This window comes from Scleropages formosus, chromosome 2 (genome assembly GCF_900964775.1).
Source record: "Scleropages formosus chromosome 2, fSclFor1.1, whole genome shotgun sequence".
NCBI lineage: Eukaryota > Metazoa > Chordata > Actinopteri > Osteoglossiformes > Osteoglossidae > Scleropages > Scleropages formosus.
This window is the reverse complement of record NC_041807.1, coordinates 21,408,288-21,434,771: the sequence shown is the minus strand read 5'-3', so window position 1 is coordinate 21,434,771 and position 26,484 is coordinate 21,408,288. Positions and strand designations below refer to the sequence as shown.

General features: G+C 42.9%; 2 protein-coding genes across 2 annotated transcripts; one reads left to right on the top strand and one right to left on the bottom strand.

The window, feature by feature from the left end:
• Window positions 1–4,106: 4,106 nt before the first annotated feature.
• rassf9 (Ras association domain family member 9) lies at window positions 4,107–8,504 on the bottom strand. The gene is made up of 2 exons (XM_018747230.2): window positions 8,409–8,504; window positions 4,107–5,594 (listed from the first exon to the last, which is right to left on the bottom strand). The coding sequence occupies exons 1-2, from the start codon at window positions 8,453–8,455 to the stop codon at window positions 4,361–4,363; spliced, it is 1,281 nt and encodes a 426-aa protein (XP_018602746.2). The 5' UTR covers window positions 8,456–8,504; the 3' UTR covers window positions 4,107–4,360.
• Window positions 8,505–9,624: 1,120 nt separating this feature from the next.
• On the top strand, window positions 9,625–13,935 carry LOC108931445 (neurotensin/neuromedin N-like). The gene is made up of 4 exons (XM_018747194.1): window positions 9,625–9,685; window positions 11,315–11,379; window positions 12,052–12,207; window positions 13,774–13,935. Exons 1-4 carry the CDS (start codon window positions 9,625–9,627, stop codon window positions 13,933–13,935), a joined length of 444 nt encoding a protein of 147 aa, XP_018602710.1.
• The last annotated feature ends 12,549 nt before the right edge of the window (window positions 13,936–26,484 follow it).

Sequence of the window (26,484 nt, the reverse complement as noted above, 5' to 3'; positions counted from 1 at the left end):
GGCATTATTAGTATTTTTTTTCTTTTGGCTGTCCTGTATGTTGGAGGTGTGTGGGTGGTTTACAATTTATAAAATTTATACTGAAAATAAAGTGCCGTTTCCATTTCGATGACCACACAACTATCAAGTTTTCCTGTGAAATCTGCATTTGCAGAATCACCTATTAAAGTGTTCCTGGAAAACAGTGACAGTCATTCCAGTGAGATTAGTACAATTACTTTGTGACAGGTGGCGTTGGTACATAAATTCATTAACATTCACATTAACATGTGAAATCTGTGTTCATCCAATAGTCTCCATGAATCTTCAAGTTGTTTAACTACATGGTAATAACCTATGCTGTGTGATTGTGCAGGCAACAAGAACAAAGAGGTTTAGACTCCAGTGATCACACACTGACCGGGTCAACTCGGTACCTGGGTCTCGGGTCATGGGCCGTTTCTCACAAAGAGCCAGGGCCCCTCGTGTGGGATCGGTAGGAGCTGCCAGTCTCTGAATGGCACCACAGTCGGGCCGGCCCGGCCCTCAGTAATGAAAGGCTGCAAAGTGGTTGAGCAAAGAAGCTGGTCCAGCACCTGTGGCTTAGCAAACACACACATTTTTTCTGAACCGCTTGTCCCATACAGGATCGCGGGGAACCAGAGCCTAACCCAGCAACTCAGGGCGTAGGGCTGGGGGGGAGGGGACACTCCCAGGATGGGACGCCAGTCCATCACAAGGCACCCCAAGTGGGACTCAAGCCCCAGACCCACCAGAAAGCAGGACCCAGTCCAACCCACTGCACCACCACACCCCTCCACAAACATCCTGGGTAAAAAGCAAAGCTGTAATGTGTGCAGTCATAAGGAAAATGGACAAAAGTGTTCTTTGTGACAGAGGAACTCCTCCAGCAGAAGCCATACCTGTGACAGCAGGTGATGGCAACACAACCCACCTGGAGCCACCACAGCATCACCTTGAGCTGTTTCGCAGCATGGGATTTGTTTTAGTGTGAAAGATCTCATCTTTCATATTGCAGAGCTTTCACAACCGCCTGCGCTCACACCCCATGACAGGGTAGCAAACTGAGTAGAAGCGAACGCAATGGCGATATGCTTTCCACAACAGACATATGTCTTTCCCTTATTTCCTTACCTCACGATTTATGGTTTCACACTCAGTCGGATTGCAGGCTGAGACATGTTCAGCGTTCAAATTGTTTTAGGTGCTCGGTTCAGTTCTTTTTTAACTTTGCTGAGTAAACGGTCTTATCGTTTACTGAGCACAAAAGGAAGTGGGGAATTACAGTGTGGTAAAAAGTCATTTTGAAAAGCAGGTAGAAATATTTCATATGGCTGCTCATGCTGAGTATGTGGTGTTTCATTGCTCAAGTGGGATACGTACAATCTGAGCTCCACAAACGTGTAAATTTAGCCAGGTGTTGCGCAGAACATAGCCCTTTTGACACAGGAACTGAAAACTACATGCTGCATAATTTAGAGACAATTTAAAAGACATGTTAGAAATAGCAAAGAGCAATTATGGCATTTAGCCAGAAGACATACTGTGGCACCACATAATTGGCTTCTTGGTTTGCGGTTTTCAAAACCCTTTATGGATCTACATCTATCCTTGAAGGCTTTGAAGACCTTTAAACTATCAAAAGGAATATTCCCTTTTAGTCTTAAGCGGGTAATGTATGACTAAATGATTGCTGCTTTTATTTTAAATATAAAGAGCAGGCGGTGATTTAACATTTTAATTAGGGCACTGTTTTGAGACAATCTTGGCTTGGCGATAAGACACATATTAATACAGATGAGATGTTGGATGTGACACACTAAAGCGTACATTATCTTCACTTGATGAAAGTTTTTTTGACTGTTTCTGGCTCAGAGTTCTTTAATTGTCTTTGACTTTTCTGTCCTTGTGGATCCATTCTTAGCAGTTGCAGAATCGGTGAGATGTGTGCAAACCTACAGGGTAGCGGGATGCCCTGCGTACACACTGTTTCCCCAAAGCCTAACAGGTTCTCTTAGCTTTGTACACCCCTTGGGGTGCTAATTAAACCTAAATCCTAAGTTCTGTAATATTATTCATTATGACGGTACCAACAATTGGCAGGTATGGATACATAGGTAACATATAGGTATCAGACAAACAAGGCTGCGCTGCAGAGTTTAAAAAGTCTCTAGTTTTTTGATATCTAAGAAAAGCAGTGCTTTTCTAGCTAGTCGCATACATATTGGACAAGTTGTAAAAGCTTAAACTAAAGCATTTACTGCTCCTGCAATTCTTTGGTCTCCAGGTATTGGACACACTATTACTTTGCAACAGAAAGACAAAAACTCTGAACCCTCACTGTTAACATGACTTTAATGCATCAGATGAGGGTAAATGGAACCTCTGCTCATCTAGATAGACTGTAGACACATTCGATTTCAAACTGTTGCCTCTGGAGACATTTCCTCCTTTGTATCAGATTAGATGAGTGTGTTTTGAAGCCAGTCCACTTGGTTATCAGCCTGTTTTCGTCTGCCCTGCTTGCTTTCGCTCACTTTGAATTGGCACAGACAGTAGGCTCTGGACTCATGCGGCCGAGGAGTAGATTATGATGATGATGATGATGCACGCAAGAGTGATGGTATCATGGCCAGCGACGCATGGCTTCGTTTGGCTCTCATTTCTTTGTATGGCCCAGCATTCAGCTATTTCCTGAAATGAACATTATCACCACAGCTGTGGTTACACTGCTCATCAGTCAAGATACACTCAGCCAAAAACACTAAAACAGCCATCATTGTTATTCTACCATTCATTTGTTCATACTTGCGTATTGTTCCTTGTGGAGCTCACACCACATCAACAATTTTTATTAGTTTTCTTTAACACCTGCAGATGCATAATCACAACTTTCTGTTGAAATCCAACAATGATTTACATGAAACAGGTACGTACCAGTAAAGAAAAGAAGGTTTCATGGCACTCGGCAGTCATCCAGCTCCCATTAGCTGTTATCATGATGACAGATCATTTCCAGTCCTTCCACTGCATTCATCGAACACATTCAGGCTGACACATCAATCATTGCACCCATTTTTCGGCCATCCACAGTCTGTGTGCGGCCTTTTGAAGCAACCGATAGTTTATGCTAAAATGGGATAGGTATGTAGTTTGGAACTACATGTAGGTATGTAGTTTACTGTGAGAAGCCTTATCACAGTGCCTAAATTACTTTGTGACCAGAAATGAATGCTACTTCAAAAGCTTGTTTAACATTTTAACCTCCAGATGGGTTTAGAGACTGGATGAGGTATTGCTACGGTAACTCAAAACATCTATACATTACAGTCAAAAGTTTCACTTGCTGGATTTTTTTTTTTTTTCCAAAACTGATGATTTTTGTCCATGTCATTAGTTTGAGTTCTCCTTCATTTTCTTGATTCAGCAGACAAATCTTACGCCCCTTTGATAAAAGATTATCTACTGTGAGACAAGCAAAGCAGCCCCACACCATAATGCTACTGCCTCCGTGCTGGACAGTGGGAACCACACAGGCACAGCTCATGTGCGCGTTGTTACTGTGTCTTACAGACACTTGACAATTAGGTGCAAATATTTTGGATGCAAACTTTGACTTGTCGCTCCATAAAACCAGCTTCCACTTCCAGTTTTTGTTTTCTAACCCCAGAAAGTCTGGTTTGAAGCAGGGATATTCAAACTTCTGACTAGTGCAGCTCATATACGAGCAATTACTTAACAGCAACAGAACGATTTTTTTATTCTGAGTGGATAATGGTTACCAAATAAAAAGGTGATAATTCTTTTAACAATACACAGACCATGTACAAGTTTCTGCATTCATACCTGTTCTTGGTGAGATGTGGGATTGTTAAGTGAAAGTATCCAGAGTATTATAATTTATTATATGTGTGTTTATATGTGAAACTAAATTTTTGCAAGTATCCTTGATTTTAAAAGTGTAGTAATTAAATTAGTATACATATTTATTACTTAAAAAGTTTAATAAAAGTATAATGACAAACTAAGAAAAGTTCAATGAATCTGGTACAAACAAGTAATAAAACACAACACAATTTACATTACCAAGTTCAAAGGGGCTCCTATAAACCATATAAATGTATAAACATGATTGCCATGAAAAACCTTTAATCCCTAAAACACTTCATGTTTTACACACAGTAGCTTTTGTATATACTGTAATATATATGCATATGATTATATGTGAAAACTGCTAATTACTTAAACCCCCAAACAAGAGGAAGTATAAAGGCTTTCCCTTCCTTAATGCCACAAAGATTCTAGTGCAGTTAAATAGTAAGAGCAGACAATACTTGTCTCCATTGGTTATGAAGGATGGTCACACATTAGTGTCCAGAGCTGGAGGTCTCTTCTTGCAAGGGGACAGTGAATCCTGACTGTGGGTGGAGCTTATTCCTGTATCCGAGTCCGTGTCTGTGACATCCCAGGGGGACGAATTCAGGCTGAGCTTTCCCAACATGCTGCCGCATCTTGGCTCACTCCGTGAATCCTCAACCCTGATGGACTCCTCAATGCCTCCGACATGTAGGGAGCTCAGCATTGCCACGAGCCTCTTAAACTCTCCTCTATTACAGCAAAACTCGCTGCGTTCCAAGTCCATTTGTGCCCATGAGAATACGTCCCGGTGCATGCTCTGCTCCAGGTCCCTCCTGATGCCCTCTAGCTGATCAGAATCTTGAGGGTCACCAGGCTCTGCACTGATAGCAGCTGTCGCCCCCTGTGGCTCCTCTGTGCCAGACAGCAACCTCAGTAGTTCAGTGTCAATGTCACTGGACAACTTTCCAATAAGCTCCCAGTGCTTCTTGAGCTGCACCTCTAGCTGGTTGATTCCATTGCTGGTGTACAGGTACTCCTGTTGCTCGGTCATCTCCTGCTGGTTGCATGGATCTTGGGCCTCATCCAACAGGGACAAGTCACCCCAATCCAGCCTCTTCAACTCTAGCCCTCTCTGCAGGTTCTGTTCAGTTCTCTCGATCTGCAAGTCCAACTCTCTCATGTGATGGATTTGCTGATGAATCATGTGGTCTTGAGCTATGATCAGCTGGACCATTTCGTCAATCCCATCTGCTCTGCTGCTCGTCTTCTGCTTCCTGATCTTGTCCAGCTTCCGGAACGCTTTTTTGACTATGCGCTTTTGTTGGTTCACTGGCAGGGACTGCACGTACTCTGTAGGCTCCTGCTGCCATGGCTTCGACCAGATCCGCAAGCTGCTGTACCTGGATGCCTTCTTGTTGCTGTGGGGGGGGCACTCGCTGACCCTCACCATCACAAACTGGACCACGGGCTTCTCTTCACCCCAGGCCTCCCACAGTCGCAGGATGCGTGTGAGTGGCGGGAGTGCTCGCTCAAACCCCCTCCACCGTTCCAGCAGGCAGTAGTCTCTGGCTTCTCCGTGCAGAACCCTGTCATGTTCCGGAATGTTCCTGTGGTCGTCCAGCAGAGCCTGCACCACATCGGAGCAAGTAGTACGTTTTGTGAGCCCACAAATGACCTTCTCCTCGTGACACAGCCACACTTGTATTTCCTTTCCAGGCGAGTCTTTGCCTTCACTCCTGATATATTACAGATAAAAACAACAACAGTAACAACAGTGACAATTATTTAAAGAAAAAACTCAGTTCAACTGGAATAAATCAATGCAGATGCCCTCATTAGCCACAACAGATTCATTTCTGGAATTTGCTTGTCCATGAGGACTGACTCTGATATAATAAGGCTAAGTGTGAGTACATTTGAGCGATTACTTGTGTCATTTCACAACTGCCTTCTGCCATGTGCGTTTCAGTTGCAGGCATGGGGAGAACATGCAAACTCTGGACATTTTGAGCTGGATTCAAATCTACACCCAGCTGAGCAGCTCAAGCACTGGTGTTACCCTTAATCCCCTTTAATATTGCCAGATTTTACATTACTACATGACACTACAACTTCTGTGTCCATGACCAAGAAGTCTGTAATTTAGGATTCCACACACACACACACACACACACACACACACACACACTTTCAGAACCGCTTGTCCCTTACGGGGTCACGGGGAACCGGAGCCTACCCGGCAACACAGGGCGTAAGGCCAGAGGGGGAAGGGGACACACCCAGGACGGGACACCAGTCCGCCGCAAGGCACCCCAAGCAGGACTCGAACCCCAGACCCACCGGAGAGCAGGACTGCGGTCCAACCCACTGCGCCACTGCGCCACTGCACCCCCTTTCTAATTTAGGATTCCATAAGTACATTATGAAACCACTGGAATTAGTGTACTTCCAAATGCAAGGACAAAAGATTAGTTACAAAGTAATGGGGAAAATGGCATCTGTTTCAGAGACAGGAGCAGTAGCACCGTGCTTCACTCTCCTTGGCTGATACATTGTCTGATAACAAGATGTTCAGAAATTCACCACATTTAAGAAAACGAGCCATACGCATTAAGTTGAATGTTTACAAAGTGGTGGAGAAAACTACAAAGAATGCTCTCAGTGTGCAGTTAAATAAGTGGCAGGTTAATGATTAGGAAGAAACAGCTGAGGGCAAAGAAAACAACACACCATTTGGATGAGCATTAAATGGGATACTGTGTGGATATAAAGCTCACAATAACTGACAACAGCAGCATAGCCCTTCCAACACACGGCACACTCCGCGACCCCTACCTAGGCAGGACACATGAAATTTGGAGTTTGAACTGAGAATCACTTCCTTTGTATGCAGGATGTTCTTCAAGACCACATTGTGGTGGAGTCACTGTGGCACTTTTACACATAAGGGTAAATTCAGCTCTCTGTACACTTCCATCACATTAGAGAAAAAGGCTGAAACTGATGTATCCATATTAACATCTCAACTGAAGAAAAATGTTAAATTCAAAAACCAGTCAATATGGCTGATTAAATGGGTGATCTTTAATAAATTTAACATCAAAGGCTCATTCCTCATTTACCATGAAAAGCCACGAAAGGGTTTCTATCAACAAAAACCATGTTTCACGCCTACACTTGCGAAGCTCAGACGTCCAGACCATTAGTCTGAGCAGAGCCGTCAATGAGACCTTTCCTTGCACTACAGCCCAAGGGTGTGTTTCTCACCGAAACATTCTCAGTCACACTTGTGAGTGATGCTCTTTTGATTGCGACCTCAGAAGTACAGTATACAGCAGCCCAGAGCACGGTGACGCCAGCCACTAATCACTTCTTTCATTCTTTAATCTACTCTTCAACACATGACCCCTGCTGACCCTGTGATGTTACAGAACACCAAAACATTAACCGTTAATGGGCCTGGGCACAGGGCACACTAAATTAGCCCGAGTGTCGACAGCACATGTAAGTTCTTGGAAAAGGCGCTACCTCTAATAACAGGTTTGCAGTGTGTGTGTGATTACCAAGAGGGCTGCCTTAGACTCCAGCTGCACTCAAGTGTGTTTTTTGATTCCCTTTCCAGCGAAAACACTCGTCACTCTCTTATGGACACGATGTGACTGAATGTTAAAAAATATTCTACATTAAGAAAAGTAGAGGGCTGCCTACACTTTTACAACACTGGCTGAGTGAAGATCTTGTAAATGTGCTCACTGCTGACATTATGAGATGATGTTGTTACAGGGCCAGTGCTCCCAGTTAAAGACTTAATCTGTAGAAATGTTGTATAAATGGGTAAATAATTGTAGGGAGATTTCACTGGAAGTCACTTTGGAAAGGAGCCTCAGCTAAATGAGTAAATGTAATGTCATGTACAGCAGTACTTTTACAGCAGCATAATATTAATTTACACTGATGCAGAATTGCTTTGTTCTCCTTTGAGCTGAACTGATTCCAGTTTTTTTTAAAAACTGATAAATAACAGAATAGCCAGGGTCACAGATACATTGAGAGCCCAGACACACACACAGACACAGACACCAACACAAACAGACATACAGACACCAACATACACACACACACACCAGTAGAGTAGTTCCAAGGGTGTCCACACACTCCAAAGATCATCGCACTTATTCCTCCTGGTTTCGTGAACCCATCGCTCTGTTTGACCCCACGTCCTATACCTTAAGTATATAAACTAACGTACTGCTTTGCAATCACGATCATTGATCACTACTGACAGATCAATAGTGATGCTCTGGTCTGGAGCCCCAGTTGGAAGCGCTAGCCCTCTCGTGTATGCAGCGCGGTACTTCAGGGTATTATATTGCGTTTTAACGCGCTGGAGAGCAGCTTTCCAGCCCCAGATGGCACTCTTTTTCTCGCGCTTTTACTTCCTTTTGGGAAAAGAGGCTCTTGGGACCCATTCGGACCACTTGCTTTCCACGCGGCGGAGGCGGTCGATCGGTGGGGGTCCCACGTGCCGACACACGTGAAAACCCAAATACCTGCTCTTCAAGCGTGCTTTCAGGAAGTTTCTTCCGAACGGAGTCATGGCCACTCGGACGCAGCTCGCTCCAGATGTGCGCTGCTTGCGAGCGCGCGTCGGGGTGTCCCTGCAGCACGCGGCGAGCGCGAGCTCTGCAGCTGCGGTCGAACGCGCCTGGGACGCTCTGCGCGCACCTCCCCCGGAGTCCGCGGCTCGTCCCCTTCGAGCTCTGGGTGGGGGATAGGAGGTGGGGGGCGGCCCGGGTCCCGCCTGCGGTCTCGCACAAGACACACACGAATGACACATTTTAGACTAGTCTTTTGTTTATTGGACACTTCTGTTCAAAGCGACTCGCAGCATTAGCCTTCTTTACCACGACCTACCGGTCATTTTAACCGTAGTAATTCAGGGGAAAGTACTTTGATCATGAGTACATTTGAACCTGTGTCCTTCGAGTTCTTTAGTCGCTGCGCCACCTGCTGGCCACGGTGAAACCATAACTTCCATCTGTATTGCTGCTCTTTCTCTTTCTCCCACAGTCATATGATTGTGCAGTGTCGATCGGGCAGCAGGTGGCGCAGTGGTGAGGACTCTTCCTTTAGCTCCCTGTTCCCTGGAGGGAGGTTCCTGGCTTGAATCCCACTGTTGCCTTGAACAAGATGCTTCAATTTGTTCTGGAAGAACACCCTTCTGTTTAAACACTTAAACTGTGGTAAAACTGTGTATCCACAATGCTAAGTCATGTTGAAAAGACGTTTGCTAAATAAGGGTTCATAATATTTTCATATAAACATAAGATTTAATCTGCCTTTAAGTGACAGTAACAGCAGGCAGAACATACATAAAATGAGCAGAGAATCAAGAAAATCACATGTCACTGATATACAGAGATGTGTGTGACTGATACACTGAGATTTGCTACATGCTGCATAATACTGAAAGTCACATTTGAAGCGATTAGTCATCATAATGGGAGATAATGACAGATGTGAAGACGTGACGCGCGTACCTCTCAGTGGTGTGTCTGACGTCACGGTGACACTGTGGGGGGCTCTGCAGGTGCTCACCAAGAAACACACCCCTGACATCACACTTGTGCTTATATAGCAGGCCGGTGGCAGCGCTGGCCCCCACTGTAGAGCCAGGCGAGGACAAGAGCCTGGTCCTGTCCCCTCTCCTCGCCCTATGGACACGGCCACAGATTAGCTGTCCAAGCCAAGTGGTGACTTCCCAGGATGAGGACCCAGCTCGTCTGCGTGGTTCTCCTCTTTGTGGTGTGCTGTGCAATGTGCTCTGGTAGGTGTCATGTATGTGTTTAGTGTTCCTTGTCATGGATGTTCTGCCAAGCATCATTTCTTATGGCTGAGGCAGAGAGTGCACACTGATACAGGGTACTGACTGACTCACTCACTCACTCACTCACTGACACACTGACTCACCATCCGAGTGACTGACTGACTGACACACTGACTGATCAACCGAGTGACTGACCGACTGACTGATTGACCTTTCCTAGTCTAACATGCAAAAAAAATTTCATTTTTCAGTCTTTTCATTTTTTCAGCTTCATACATTAATCAAATTCAGAGCAAAATCATGGAATGAGTATACTATTGTTATACTATTGTGACACTAGTTTTACATTATTGTTACACTGTTATTGTTACCCTAAAGTCAAAGTCAAAAGGGGCTAAACTATTGCTATACTGTTAGTTTTTTACTGTTAACATTTCATGATAGTAACAAAACAGTTTACAATTATTTTGCATTATATTTACTCAGACAAGGTACAGTAGTTAAATTTAGCTTAAGCAATACGTAGTTATGTGAGTATAATCAGCAATTTTCAATTAATTTTTTTTTGCATATATTTTTTAATTTTGTCACCCTTAATTTTTTAGAAATCGAAAGTAAGACCTTTATTTAAAACATAGTTCTTGTTAAGCCGAGGACTTCTGAAATGCTTTTTTCCAAATTAGTACTGTTCATCTCCTTGACAAAAGGTTTGTTGCAATACTGCCAAAACATAGTGTGTGTAGTCTGAATGGAGCCAGGACCAGGAACCCAAACAGTGTGTGTTTTTGTGTGTCTGTGTGTTTGTGTGTTTGTGTGTTTGTATTTCTTTGTTTCTGTGCGTATGTGTGTATGCGTGTGAAAGATTTGGTCTAAAGCAGGTGATTGCGGATGCTCTACACTCAGCTGCGTAAAATGCTCTGCGCACATTTGCTCATTATCATAAGTGCACCAGTCGCTGTGGAAAGGTTCGAGGACACACACATACACACACGCTACACAACCGACACTCAGGTACACTGTGCTGCACATGTCAAAGTCAAACTTTTTTCCGTGCTGTATTACAACACAAAGACTCCCTAAAGCTTGTGTTAGAACCACAGAGCAGTGTAACTGCTAGTGTGTGTAACCATGTAACTGCTAGTCTAACTATTAGTGTAAAAGTTAATATAACTGTTACTATTTAGCTATTGTAACTTAGTGTAAAAGTTTATGAAAATGTTAGTATAATTATTATTGTAACTGTTAGTGTAACACTGTGTAACAGTGAAACTTACTATTTGTTTAACTGTTAGTGTAACTATTAATGGAATTGCTAGTGTAACTTACTTTTCGTTATTGTAACTGTTAATGAAACTGTTTATGAAACACTTTGTGAAACTATTAGTGTAACTGGTGTTGCAGTGTGTGTTTTGAGGCTTCACTCAACATTTAAAAATACACTGTGGCCCTCATATTTTCTGTAAGTAAACAAATTTGATTTCTCGTTCAATTTTTACTTGTTTTTAACAACTCCTTTTACCAGAAAAAACAGTTTGTGGAAAGACGGTGTGTTGACAGCCATGAAGGCGCAGACCTTATGGAAGAGTGTGTGCGTATCTGTGTTCTGAGGTGTTTCTTGTGTCTTCCCAGCACATGCAGAAGAGGAAGAGAAGGTGGCAGGGGGTGAGCTCATGAGGTGGCTCCTGGCCTCAGAGGTATGGTACCCTGCTCTGTGTTACCCTGTTCCCAGAGCCCACCCTGCCCTCCTCAATATGTCACCTGTGCCACTAAGCAAACTCCATCCAGGTATTTCTGCTGTACCATGGTGTTGGCCACTCTTTACTGTAAACAAGAGCTCTTATACCTGAGTTCTTTCATGCAACCACAGAGCTTTTGTCAGTAGACAATTTCTAGAGTTGACTTTCCTCTGGAGCAGCACTACACATAGCTGTGATGAAATACACTGAGCAGAATGTTAATCTGGAATGACTTACATTTCATTTATTAATTTAGCTGATCCTTGTCTCCAAAGCCACTCACAATTATTTACACATTTGTACAGCTGGGTAATTTTAGTGTAGCAATTTAAGGTAAGTACTTTGCTCAAGGGAACTACAGCTGGAAGGATGATTTGAACCTGCAATCTTTAAGGCTAAAGGCAGCAGTTCTAACCACTACACTAGCAACTGTTCACAGCTCTTGTAAAAACAGAAGGTGACATGAGGAGACCAAACCAAAGGTCCACAGAGCTTACACTGTTTACACTCTTTGTACTGTTTACAGTCAGAGGAGTTACTCACTGATCAGAGTCACTCCGCTGGAGTCACTGATGATTGAGTGCTATATGGAAACCCCTTGGTCACTTGGCAGGTGTTTTCGTGCTCTAGGTGAGTGGACAAGACACGATCCACTGGAGGGTGATGCTACTGTGGTTCTGTGGGCTTCTGCACAGCCACCTTGAGGAGGATGTTAATGAATGGGAGCCAACACTGGAGGAGCTACACAGCATCCAGAACCTCTGTTGGACATTACAGCCTCGCAGGGTGAGGGAAAGGCTCATAAAAGGACACTGACAACATTTGCATATACAGTTTACTGTATGTATGTATATATATATATAAACCGATCAGCCACAACGTTAAAACCACTGACAGGTGAATAACATTGATTATCTCATTACAATGATACCTGTCAAGGGGTGGGATATATTAGGCAGCAAGTGAACAGTCGCTTCTTTAATTTAATGTGTCGGAAGCAGAAAAAATGGGCAAGCGTAAGGATCTGAGCCACTTTGACAAGGGCCAAGTTGTGATGGCTAGACAACTGGGTCTGAGCATCTCAAAAACAACGGGTCTTGTGCGGTGTTCCTGGTATCCAGTGATTAGTACTTACCGAAAGTGGTCCAAGGAAAGACAACTGGTGAACTGGCAACAGGGTCATGGACACCCGAGACTCATTGATGTGCGTAGGGAGTGAAGGCTGGCTCATCTGGTCTGATCCCACAGAAGAGCTACTGTAGCACAAATTGCTGAAAATCTTAATGCTGACCGTGATAGAAAGGTGTCGGAACACACAGCGCATCGCAGCTTGCCGCGTATGGGGCCGTGTAGCCGCAGACCGGTCGGAGTGCCCGTGCTGACCCCCGTCGACCGCCGAAAGCGCCTACAATGGGTACGTGAGCATCAGAACTGGACCGTGGAGCAATGGAAGAAGGTGGCCTGGTCTGATGAATCACATTTTCTTTTAGATCATGTGAACGGTCCGGTGTGTGTGTTTTTTTTTTACCTGGGAGAGAGATGGCAGCAGGATGCCCTATGGGAAGAAGGCAAGCCGGCAGAGGTAGCGTGATGCTCTGGGCAATGTTCTGCTGGGAAACCTTGGGTCTGGCATTCATATGGATGTTACTTTGACATGTACCACCTACCGAAAGATCGTTGCAGACCCTGTACACCCCTTCACGGCAACAGTATTGCCCGATGGCAGTGGCTCTGTCACATTGCAAAAATTGTTGAGGAATGGTTTGAGGAACATGACAAAGAGTTCAAGGTGTTGACTTGGCCTCCAAATTCCCAGATCTCAATCCGATCGAGCATCTGTGGGATGTGCTGGAAAAACAAGCCCGATCCATGGAGACCCCACCTCGCAACTTACAGGGCTGCTGCTAATGTCTTGGTGCAAGTTACCGCAAGACACCTTCAGAGGTCTTGTGAAGTCCATGTCTCAATGGGTCAGAGCTGTTTTGACAGGGGGGCCTACACAATATTAGGCAAGTGGTTTTAATGTTTTGGCTGATCAGTGTATATACATATATACAGTGCACCTGCAAAGGGGGGTGCGGTGGCACAATGGGTTCGGCCAGTGCCTGCTGTGTAGCAGGTCTGGGATTCGAGCCCTGCTTGGGTTGCCTTGCAACAGCCTGGTGTCTCATCCTGGGTGTGTTTCCTTCCCATTTGGTTTTCCGCCCTGTGTTGCTGGATAAGGCTTTGGTTCACTGTGACTCTGCTTGGGACAAACAGTTGTTGACAATACATGCAATGAGGTTTATGGAATAGTACATATTATATCATGTTTATCTGTATCTATAGAGATGTCCATATATTAATTTTCAGAGTGACCCAGATGTCAGAGAGCCTGGGGGGGGACAGAATGCAGATGACAGTAATGGGACGCTCAGGAGGAAGACCCCCTACATACTGAAGAGGCAGCTGTACAACACCAAGGCCAGGAGGCCCTACATTCTGAAGCGGAGCCCCGGTTACTTGGCCTCCTAATTCCCAGATCTGGAAATTGTCTGTCCAGCGAAGACACTGTGATCTCGTGACTAGTCCTGTCCTTTTGTCCCACTGTTTCCATGGCTCAGATGTCGTTCCCCTAAAGAAATCTGCTCATTGTCTGAATACACCTCACATGGACTTATTAGCGCACGGCAGGAGGACGACTTATTGTTTTTTCTGCATATAATGCAATTTGTTTACCACGTGAGCAGCAGCCAAAAATAAAATAAAACAAAGGACTGATTGTGCTCTTATTTGCATCAGAAACATTGTTAGGTCTTAAACTAGGATTTTCGTCCCTAAAACACTGAAACACTATAAACTATATGGTCCACGGGCAGCATAGTGGTGCAGCAGGTGGCTCCAGAGCTCTGGGTTTGGACACTAGTGTGGATGTGGCTCATTCTGTGTGTACCTTGCATGATCTCCCAGTGTTTGTGTGGGACTCCTTTGGGTTTCTTTTTGCACTCCAAAAATGAGTTGTAAATGAAATGGTGACTTTAAATCCGGGAGAAACACAATTGGAATGCAGCACATCTGTGTCTTCTTGTTTATTTCTGCGTCCTCCACTTTACTCCTGTGTACTCCTGTCTACGTGTGTGTGCTCTTCTGTATTTCTGTGTACATCTGTGACCTTCTATGTACTCCTGTGTACTTTGGAGCATGAGTGCTTTCACTTTGTTACAGCTGTGTAAAGCTCTGTGAAAGGTCGTGATCCTGCTCATGTACCCACAGCATCAGGATAGATAGATAGATAGATAGATAGATAGATAGATAGATAGATAGATAGATAGATAAAAATCTCCACAGCAATCTATTCTTTTTTCATGCTTTTATACGTAGTTCTCAGAAACATGGTGAAGGGTGACAACAGCAACAGGGTGGGACACAAGACAGGGAACCCCAACAGGGACATGTCCTCTGGCCTCTCTCTCCATGGACCCCCCAGGGCAAGTCAGTGTTGAGGACATTCTGTGTATTTATGTTACACATGTTGCTTCCCCCCCTTGACATTTATACACCATGTTACTTTCACGATATACAAACACCATTAACTTTCATTACTATATTACCAATGTGTTTCTTATTAGACATTATTTATTGGTTTTACTTGTGAAAAGTTTAACATAGAAACAAGATATTTAGCTGACACTTCTCTGCAAAACAAATTACAATGTTAAATTACCTGCAAGTATTCACCCATTTATACAACTGGGTAATTTTGCTGGAGCAATAGAGGGTAAGTACCTTGCTCAAAGGCATTACAGCTGGAGGTAAGATTTGAATCTACAACCTTTGGGTGGAAAGGTAGTAGCTCTAACCACAGCACTACCAGCTGTCCACAAGGCAAACCTTTGAAAACACATTGCCTGAACCGCTTGTCCCATACGGGGTCGCAGGGAGCCGGAGCCTAACGCAGCAACACGGCATAAGGCTGGAGGGGGAGGGGACACACCCAGGACAGGACGCCAACTGGTCACAAGGCACCCCAAGCGGGACTCAAACCCCAGACCCACAGGAGAGCAGGACCCAGTCCAACCCACTGCGCCACCACACCCCTCAAACCTTTGAAAACATCTTGTGGAAAACATCTTTCTGTTCGACTGCATGATTTTGTTCACATATTTTTTCAAACATATATTTTCTATTTTTACTGAGAATGATTTCTAATTAAACCGTCAATATGAGTTATTGCTTACGGGATTCACTATTCACCTGTATGAAACAATCTTTCAACATCTACACCTTCACCACTATTGCCCTCTAGCGGCGTTTTAATGCAATGCAATGCAACATCTACAACCGCTCGTCCCGAGCGGGGTCACGGTGAACCGGAGCCTAACCCGGCAACACAGGGTACAAGGCCGAAGGGACACACCCAGGACTAGACACCACTCTGTCGCAGGGCACCCGAAGCAGGGCTCAAACCCCAGACCCGCCACACAACAGGCACAGGCAGCATTTTAATGTGCTGTTGCATCGCTAACAAATTCAAGAAAATACCAGTTCATGTTTATAAAAACTGCATTTTTACCCAGTTCTTCTTCTTGATCTTATCATTATTATTGACAATTATTTTTTTTGTATCACTTTAGTCTTTTATATAGGTCACTTTACAGTGTTTTGCTATAATATAATGATTTGCTAAGCTACTGACAGTTATAGTGGACCCCAAAACTGTTGGCAAGTATGTAAGAAATGAAGAAAACAGCTGTATAAAATAAACATAGAAGAAAAATAGCTCCATGACAATAAAACCTCATGTTTTTCTTTAAAAACAAATATTTTGGGTAAGACACACACACACACTGACTGAAGCCTCGGCGAACCAGAGCCTATCTCAGCAACACAGGGTGCAAGGCTGGAGGGGGAGGGGACAACAGTCCACTGCAAGGCACCGCAAGAAGGACTTGAACCCCACACACACCAGAAAGCAGGACCCAGCCAAACCTGCTGCACCACCACATTTGGGGTAAGAGAGAGATTCAATTCAATTCAATTCAATTCAATTCACACACACATTTTCTGAACCACTTGTCCCATACGGGGTCGCGGGAAACCGGAGCCTACCTGGCAACACAGGGCGTATGGCCGGAGGGGGAGGGGACACACCCAGGACGGGACGCCAGTCCGTCACAAGGCATCCCAACCAGGACTCGAACTCCAGACCCACTGGAGAGCAGGACCCGGTCCAACCCACTGCACCACCGCGCCCCCCTATCAATTCAATTCAATTTTTTTCAATTTTTTTTTTTTTTTTAATCGAGTGCTTTTCTCACACACTGACACAGAGTGTTGAACAAAGGGATAAGACAAACAACCAAGATAGTTAGTTATATACTAAATTACTACATTATCCATACAGTTTTTAAAGCTGTAAGTATCTACTGGCCACTAAGGAAAGGAACAAAAAAACTCCCAAATGAAAGTCACACGAGAAAAAAATCCTCTGGGGGGCCAAGTCCCAGTGGCATCATTCTAGATTAAAAAAGACTTTTAAGTCAATTTACAGCTAATAATAACATTATGGATGAGTGTTAGCTTGAAGTCCTAGTTCACACAGGCACATCTTGTCAATCATGGCAGGTGGTCATCAGCTTCAGTCAGCATGGGGTGCTGGTATCATGGTCGGCTAGCTGGACTCTTTAAGTCTTATCACAGGGAAACAGTTCTCAACAAAAAAGAAATTGTTAGTAAATGATGACTTAATGAGATTAGAGAGGTCAATAGAGATGGAAAAAGCAAAACCAACAAGAATTTCACTGGTTATGAATATGCTAGAGTGAACATGTAAGTCTCAAACCAGGATTTAAAGGGTGATACAGATAGAGCATTCCTGACAGTAACTGGTGAAACTATTCCAGTTTATTCAAGTTTAGGTGTTCTTTAGCTGAAGATATGCCCTTCTGCTGAACTGTTATTGATCACAGGTATTTTAAGGTAACCCACATCCAATGATCAAAGATACCATCTTGGAATATAAGAATCAATAATTTCTCAAAGGTAAGCTGGAGCAATGTCATTTACTGCGTTATAGGTCAGTAATCAACTCTAAGCATAAGCGGGAGCCAATGCAGTGATTAAAGTACCAGTGTTATAAGATCGTTCTTCCTAATTCTAGTAACAATTCTTGCAGCAGCATTCCATACCAGCTGTCGCCTGGATACAGTTTGATAAGGAGAGCCCAATAATGAAGCATTACAGTAGTTCAGCCTGCTTGAAACAAAAGCATGAACCAATTTCTCAGCCTACATAAGAATTGCCTTAATTTAGCTATAATGTTCAACTGAAGTACGACCTAGTCAGTGTAGCAACAAAGACACAAATGAGTTTTCCATCCAACAAAACACCCAAGTCTTTAACACAATGTGTATGCTTGAAGCTTATACCATTGGTGGTAAAGATTGGTGTGATTGTGTAAAGAGTTTTGGCATCATCACCTACCACAAGTACTTCTGTTTTACTAGAATTCAAAGATAAAAAAATTATTGCTCATCCATAATTTTACATTGGTAAAGTTTGCTAAAGACACAGCATGTGATGGGTCATCAGGCTTAAACAAAATATATAGCTGTGTGTCATCAGCAAATGAGTGGAAACCTACATTATGTTTGCAAATAATAAAGCAGAAATGCAGTTTTTTCTTCATACAGAGACAGAGGTTTCATCATTTGTGTCTGGAAATAAAATTAAATATTGAATTCAGACTGTAGTATTAGTATCTAACTATTACTGCCATTTATACTGTACATGCTTACTGTGCCTGTGAAATACACACTTTTTACAGCGATTGGGCAATGTACAGTGGAGGAACTTGGGGTGAGCAGCCTGCTCATAGGTATCACTGCGGCAGTGGGGATTCAAACCCGGGTCTTGTGGCTGTGAGGTCCTGAGACAACGGTAATGAGCTTAGGAATTTGCCCTTGACCACAAACACACTGTGCACACTAAAAGGACAAACATTACTGTCTCATCTTCAGTTTATTAAGATTTTATTATAAAATAAAAATAGAGCTTACAAAGACTACAGATCATTTTGTTTTTCCAGATGAATATTATGTTTTACCTCGAAACATAGTGCTAAACACCAGTGGAGGTAAACATTATGACCCACTTTACTCCTCTGCACATTTGTAATGGAAGGTTAAAAATATGTCTATTATAAATATAATGAAATTTAATTACTCCAGTACTTGAGACACATACTGCTGTGTTCTGACACATGAAACACCAAATGATTGTAGCTGCAATGACTTGAAAGAGTTGCCACCAGAGGGAGGTGCATTCACAGGATATGTAAAAATACTAACATTCCATAGAAGCAGCTCTGGAAAGTGCTGTTTACAGGGCGGTGTGTCACAAAATGTAAAATGTCATGTTTCACAACAGAGAAAAACAGAATTCTCTGGTTTTCAGAAAAATTACCCTTACAGTGTATATCAGGGGTCAGAATGACGCGTTCGCATCGATGACACATTTGCATCCTCCTCCCTTGGAATAGGCCTTTGTCAAATGGACCTCATGCTAATAATAGTAACACCTTGAACAAAAATTCAAGAAAAAGACAGTGATTAACTATAGAGAAGATAAAAAAGAGTTTGAGGTGCTGAAAACTGCTCAAATGAAAACATAATAAAACGCAGAACTATAAACAGTGTGTAAGTATAGACAGAACTCAGCTTTGAAAAGCCCTTACATGTAACGTATATGAAAAAGTCATGTAAAGTGTATGCATTACTGCGGTATCCAAGAACACATGGGTCCAACTCTGTATCACAGTACAAAATGAGAGTCTCTTGATACTGCTTAAAAAAGATATTGTAGCGCGCTGTACTCTGGGTTCGGATGGGGCAAAGGAGGACACACATGCAGCATTCATTACGAACGTTGATTGATACACTGGTACACAACAAGAGGTTTTGATGTAAACGAATGGAAATAATGCTCTCTATCCGAGGACCCCTTTTTCCTCTAGGACCTGCACCTGAGGCCAGCCTTCCCAGCTTGTTGAGTGTCTCTCAGGCTTTCCCTCGCCTTCACTGTCCAATAGGCATTCACCCCCTCATAATCCCCATGAGTCCCACAGCAGGGGGCAACTATTTTACATTTTTCCAACAATTCTTAACTATTTACAATAAACATATTCTCCCACTCAAACATGACACATCCCAAAAACACGGGTCATTACAATATAGCAAAACTAATTTCTGAGGATAAAATATATTAAAATGTAATATAAACATTAATGTATCAAATGTTATATGCTCTGTGGTGCAATAAACAAATGAGACTAATTTGCATATAAAATAAACGGGACATTTTCTTATTGGATGCTTGTTCTGCATTTATTATAGAGTATATATTCTAAATATAGTCTTGTAATAAGCCATTTTTAATGTATCTCTGAGGTGCAAAACATGACATTTAACATTTTCAACACATTATCGCAAATTGACACCCTTTCCCATTAGGTTGTTATAAAATCATAAATATCTATAAAGTAAAAATTCTCAGCGAAACATTGTCTGCATGAGGACATTAAGAAAGCAATACTTTGCAAATCTGCCTTGAGAAAACATGACATTTTGTAGTTTTCAAGATTTTTCAAAACACGGACCCCACATGGGTGTTTTAATAAATTATCGATTGCAGTGATTTCTGTCTCTGGTGGCACCAAAAGCCCAACCAAAGTCTGCTACTTTTTTTACTCTGACATATGTAAGCATCGCCCACAAAATGTATAGAATGCAATGGCTCTAATTTTGACTGGGCTACAGACTGCACCTGGTACTCATGGGATCCAGACTGCAGCAGCTGAAGGAGGGGCATTAGGCCCTCTGTAGGAAATGTCGGTGTAAGGATCATCGCGTTGCCTTGTGCGGCACAGCGAACAATTACCCTGCACTGTACTCTCTCTTTCACCATGGACAAAGGGATCCTACCGAGTGCCTGATCTCTTTGCAGGTTGTGAACATCAGTCAGGGCTGAGAACAATGGTTTCTCTGTCCCAGCAAATCAAATGCTCCTCCAGATAATTGGTATCTTTAAATTACTGCTTGACCACAGAATTACAATTTATAGCGGTTTCTCCCTCAGGTCATTCCTCAGTGTTTTGTGTGACTCTACATTCTAGACAATGCAATAAATTAACATTAGATTTGAACAGCGTACAACTATATGGTTACTCTACTAAAAGGCACTCACTGAGAGCTGAACCCTTTATACACTGTGCGGGTCTGACTGAAAGCGATCTCCGTTGTCCAACATAGTAAACAACGGAGCCTTTAATGACAACTCATCTGATTGTGTGTTCAAACATTAGTTTTTAAAGAGGAGCTCGTAGCTGTAGTGGAATGGAGACATGTGTGTGTGTGTGTGTGTGTGAGTGTGTATCTGCCCACCCATCCACAGTCACCTGCAGTGCAACAGCAGTGCCACAGCCTTCCAGAGAGACCCATTTATAACAAGCAGCAACACTGGCAGTAACATTTGTTTACCACTTATGGGTTCTATTAGTAAAAAAGACAGGGCCTCCCCCATCCCCATTGACGTACAAGGCGCCGAAAGAGTAAGAGATTCTTCACGGTGAGCGATTAAGTCTGCGCTGCGCAGTGGAGGCTGTGCTGCGGTCGGATTTCTCTGTGCTAAACGTTTCGGCTGAGAATGCGGAGCAGGAGGAAACATCTGCCTCCTCGTTGTGGGTGAAGCAGGCCAAAAAAGTGTGTCCGAAAGTTTAGCGAAAGTCCTCTGAAGGGCAGCTACTGCCCTAGATGTCTGCAGTTTTGAAGAGCTCAGCAGATCGCTGGCACTGAACCGCTGGCGTCGCAGCCAGAACAAGACGTCAAACACGCCTCGTGTTACTGTAACACACCTGCGATGTACTGCGGGCCCTGCTGAGCAACATGGATTTCCTTTGTGAATATTATAAATTGGTGTCTCGGTAACTTGACAGCATGATCTTGACAAACGTATTGCTGTTTCACGCGCTCTCAGGTGCGTCAGATATCGAAACAGAAGACAGAAATAGTGACGCCACACTGTGCCCATGGAGACGGTACTGAGAGCAATGGGAGCTGAATTAGGTCTCTTGGCATGTGATCACTGAGGACTCGGCCTCCGACTCGGCACTTTTTGCATGTTCTGTGGCCACCAGTACTTTGTTCTGCAGCCCCAATCAAAAGTAAAACCCTCAAAGCATCATCCGGGAATGAGTCATTTCAGCTCTCTGCACAGGATATCTTACATTTGTCCTGAACTTCAGCACCGGCTACTCATACACAGTAACAACGGCGTAAAAGATCTCATATTACATGACAGGGTGCTTGGCAAAAGCAGGTTAGCAGAGTACAACAATGGACAAGAACTCATAATCTAGGAAGTGGAGGATGAAGATACTGATTTACTCCAGTAAAACAAGCTGCAGTAGAAAAGAGTAAACCTATAAGAGACTTTAGATCAGGGGCAGCTAAGCAGATAAACAACAATGACAGCAGGCAACCAAGAGGTAAACACAGTTAACTGCCCACAGAGTCCATTGTTTCCTTTAGTGAGGTAGACTGATCTACTTGTTCACTAAATGTCACCATTGTCATTATCACCCACACCCAGGTCACATAAAAAGACTCCTGCTGCTAAAGGCATTGTGGAGAACTGCAACATTATGTAAAATACACTCAAGTCCCAATAGTCGGTCTCCCAGTATTTGGTTTTTCATGTATCTGGTCCACTATTATTATTGCTACTATTATTAATACCGCTTATCATTGAGTGTTCTGGATTTTGTCTGGACATGTGGTATTCGGCTTGCTGCTATTAACTGAAGCTACATTTATAAGTTGTGCCAATCGATTAGGTGAAAGAGACTGTGAAATGCACTGCATTGTGGGAAGTGTGTAAGCTTACCCACTCTCACAGGGTGTCTGTGTACCCACTCTTTGTAGAATTATAGTGCTGTTTTTCTGAAAAATGACTCCCAAAGTAGAAAACAGTTAGGGTTAGCTACCATGAAGAGGAAGAGAATAGCTGAGTAGCTAATAGTTTGGAAGAAAGGTGGAAGTGTTAAAGCATATTGGATAGGGGAAGACAGAGATTTATTATTATTTACCCTGAGAGATTAAATAAAAGCAAAATCTGAAAATGTCACATTTTCCCTCCAGTCTCCTCCACCATCAACCTAATGCCACCGCCTACGTCTTTCTTAAGCCAATCAACACACGATCACCATGGCTTTATGAAATCATCCTTTTTAAATGTATCATGCTGCTGTTCTCACTCTTCCTTTTTTAACATTTTACACGTTTTCCTTATAACAAGCATCATTAAGGGTGAACTGGGATGAACGTTAGATGGAAATGGAACAAATTGTGATTAATACTGGAAGAAATAATTGAATTATCTGGTTTTTTGACTTGCGGTCAGTTTTCAGTTACACATTAGGACCTTTCAACAGGGGATAAGAGAATAATGATTAATAGAAGGTGCCACACAGGTCAAGGAGCTGAAATTGAGAAACCCAACAAAGGAGCTGGTTTTAACATTAGTAAAGTACCATTTAAACCTTCGTACAAAGTTACAAAAACCATGAACAAAGACATTTATCTACCCATATGCCTCATTTTTAATTGTTTTTGGAGGGGGTAAGTCGAAACTGTGAGTCACTGTCCTGTGAAAACACACTTGTAATATGTTTAGTTTCAATACTACAGCCCGGTGATGAGTGTAGTGGTGTATTACACAAAGAGACCTTTGTATTTACTCTGTTGAGAACATGTTGGCATCACATTCATATTCTGCACTGAATCCGTTAGTTCAGCAAAGAATTACAAAGCAGGCGGTTTCATTCTTAGCTGTGGTGCACACATCTGTGAAATATTTAACGGTAAGCATACAAAGTATAAGACTGCTGAAATCCATGAAGGCACTGAAGAACATCTTTTTGGGTGGTGTTTTACTTTGCAACAGAAGTGCAAGTGTGAAGAGTGTGAAAAATTAGTAAAAAAATACCTCATTTGCTTTGCTCCCCAGTCATCCATGCAATCACAGTGGATCTGCTCAGCTTCACCCAGAGGCTCAATAATGCATTTCATCACTCTTATGTTCACCAGAAACTCACCATGAGATACCTCTCATCAAAGATGAATCAATCCTCCTTTTGGAGAAACAATCACCAGCAGTTCGCTGCCATGAATTATGTATGATTCCCTGTCAATTTATTCTGAGTGGCTTTTCTGGCCCACTCAGTTCTGAGCTCCTTAAGTACAGATTCCTTGTGGATTGTGCTATTCCTCATAGCGATCATTAGCCTCTGGTCCTGCCACATGCACCTCTCACCGAACTGCCCAGCACACCAGTCCATCCTCTGGCCTCTTTTCTCGGAGCAGCTCCAGCTTCAGTTTTGGTTCCAATAGGGACAATGTTGGAACAACATCTCAACAATATTTACGTGTGGCTTCAAACTCATTTGCTCAGGCTGCATAAAGGCCCATCAGCTGTCAGTTTTGAGCTCTGTCAAGTGTTTTCATGTGAATAGTCACAATTAGCTAGCGCTGCCAGGTCTAGTGATGGAATCTCTTCCAAAAGTGCTGCAATACTGTTATTTTATGTCCACAATCACAGTGACTTTGGGTAGCAGCAAGGCAAAGTTTTTTTTTTTTTTTTTTTTGCATTTACTGATTGTGGAACATGTTTTTTCCATGTGACTAGTATACTGGTTTGTGGGACAAAAGGACACTGACTCAGGACTTCTGGAACCCATGCTCTTTATTGAGAACGTAGAGGAAAGGAGCAAGAGGAATGTCTTGGCCATGCTCTCACTGTCGCTCCAGGGGACGTCCTTTGTCACTGTCATGCAGGGGCACAAATAGGGGAGTCATGGCAACTGGGTGTCTTAATGGTGACTAGGTCCATGTGAAAGGGTGGCATGGTTACCAGGATAATAAGCAGCTACAGCTATTTGTGTGTGCATGCTGTACAGGGTACAGTAGGCGTACATTTGCAGGTGTTCTGTCCATGTGCTACATTTCTCCACCACCGGAAATCTGTTGAGGCACAACCAAGCAGGTGTACTTTCCATGGACCACCTTCCGTTATATCAAAATGTTGTGCATACGTCCTTTTCTTGAGAGGAATACACTAAAGGACACAGAAATGGCTTTACATCATTCCTCTATAGCACGATTCCGTGGCAATAACAGCATTATGACATAGATTGCATTCTGTCAAGTGGTCACGGTTCTTTATTGTCCGATTCTGCTGTTACTCTTCTATTTACCATCTCTGCTGGTTGCATGGCAACCAGAAATTGATTTCATCGTGTTTCTTGCCAAGCCCTGTCCAAGTAACTATGAAGTATTGGTTTTCTGACCATTATAAAATCTTTCAAATGTACATAAGGACTGGTTACTGTGACACAGTGCTTTAGTTCCAGCTCACTTTGAAGGACAGTACGGTGGTGTCCTAATTTCCTTCTGTGTTCACGGGAGGAGGCAGCTCACAACACATTAACCCTGTTAGAGCCAGTCTGAAGAAACCACATGATCTGCAGCAGTAAGCACAAGGTACCAGGGTACTCTTAGAGATCCCCTGCTATGGTACCTATATACATGCTTGAAAGAGCAATATTACTCTGGCAAACCCCTCCGTTGCCCTCATCAGCTTTAACTGCAGATGGACACATGGCCACATAAATAGCTGCCATAATATTTTAAATCTCAAAAGATCCCATGGCGGTTAAACATAAATTGTGGTAAACATGGCATTTCTTTTATTTTTAATTTATTCCATTTCAGTATTTTGTTCCTCATTTGTAAACAATTTTGTATTAAAATACAAGCATGTCTGACAGATCCTGAATCCACAAATACTCAATACAAATATAATCACAGGCAAAATATAAACACATACCTGTGTACACCATTAAGCTGGATTCACTTGTAGACACCATTAATGACACTCACACACATACGCACTCATATTCATAGTTTAATCCCTCTGTGGGCAATATAAGTCCTGCATGTCAGACATACACATTGATATTCATCATTCATGTACTGCTCGAGTGTTCTTCATCACTGAGTGTTTCTGTAGATTTGTCAAGTGTCAAGTGACCAAAGGAAATATGTGTAAAGGAGGTCTTGTGCTCAGTTTAAGACCTGTGTTGGGCCATTCTTAGTGGTGTACTGGTACTTTGCCCTCTTAATTTGCCCTGTGCCCTCTGAAGAAGACACTTGCAGTGTGTGAAGTAGAGGCCCAGAGAGGTCCTGTTAGTCCAGAGGATGATTGAAAAGTTTCGCTGGTTACTGCTCACACAGAGATGCATAGGACCAGTAGGGTGTCTACAAGGCTGCGGAAAATAGTGCTCTCCCCGACTGCAATACCTTTCCCGATAAAGCCTGCACTCCGTAGAGTGAAAAGAATAGGATGGTACACATCCTTCACGGTGGATGGGGTGAGATTGTGTTTACCTTTCCCAAGTCTGTCTGGATGTCCCTGTAGCAAGGGGAATGTGAGATAACGGGGTCAAATACTCCACTTAGTATTACATAATTAGGTAAAACACTAGTTAACTGGCTAAGGTTACAGTTTGGGAAAAAGAGGTAGAAATGCAAAAAACAAAAAAGATAGTTATGGCATTCATGCTTTCAACACCATCTGTATTGTAACTAGATTCAATATGTACATTTACAAAGTAACTACAGTGGTACAGTGTGTAAAAAAATATATGTAATTATTATTTTCAATATACATACAATACAGTAAAACAAATTTTGTAAGGGGAATGAAAAAAAAATCACAAAAACCCTTCAGAGCTCTGAACAGTTACTCTGGACCTCAGTTACAACGTACCACATGTGAAATGCGTCATACACAGCTATAAGGTAGTAGGAGCTCTAGTATTAACAAACAAACAAACCAATTACACTGGCAAGTTTTGAAAGCAAAAACTCGATGCTAAACCATAAACTTGTACAAGACCCATTTCCTACTCTTTTAGGTAAAATACATGCAGCATGTTTGATCAGCAGTGCTTTACTTGGAAGACAACAC

Bases quoted from the DNA above. Each gene is read 5' to 3' on its own strand.
- rassf9 (XM_018747230.2), bottom strand. From the start codon at position 8,455: ATGACTCCGTTCGGAAGAAACTTCCTGAAAGCACGCTTGAAGAGCAG. The intron at 5,595-8,408 runs GTATTTGGGTTT...GTAATATATCAG, and splicing joins AAAGCACGCTTGAAGAGCAG to GAGTGAAGGCAAAGACTCGC.
- LOC108931445 (XM_018747194.1), top strand. From the start codon at position 9,625: ATGAGGACCCAGCTCGTCTGCGTGGTTCTCCTCTTTGTGGTGTGCTGT. The intron at 11,380-12,051 runs GTATGGTACCCT...TTCGTGCTCTAG, and splicing joins GGTGGCTCCTGGCCTCAGAG to GTGAGTGGACAAGACACGAT. The intron at 12,208-13,773 runs GTGAGGGAAAGG...ATTAATTTTCAG, and splicing joins GGACATTACAGCCTCGCAGG to AGTGACCCAGATGTCAGAGA.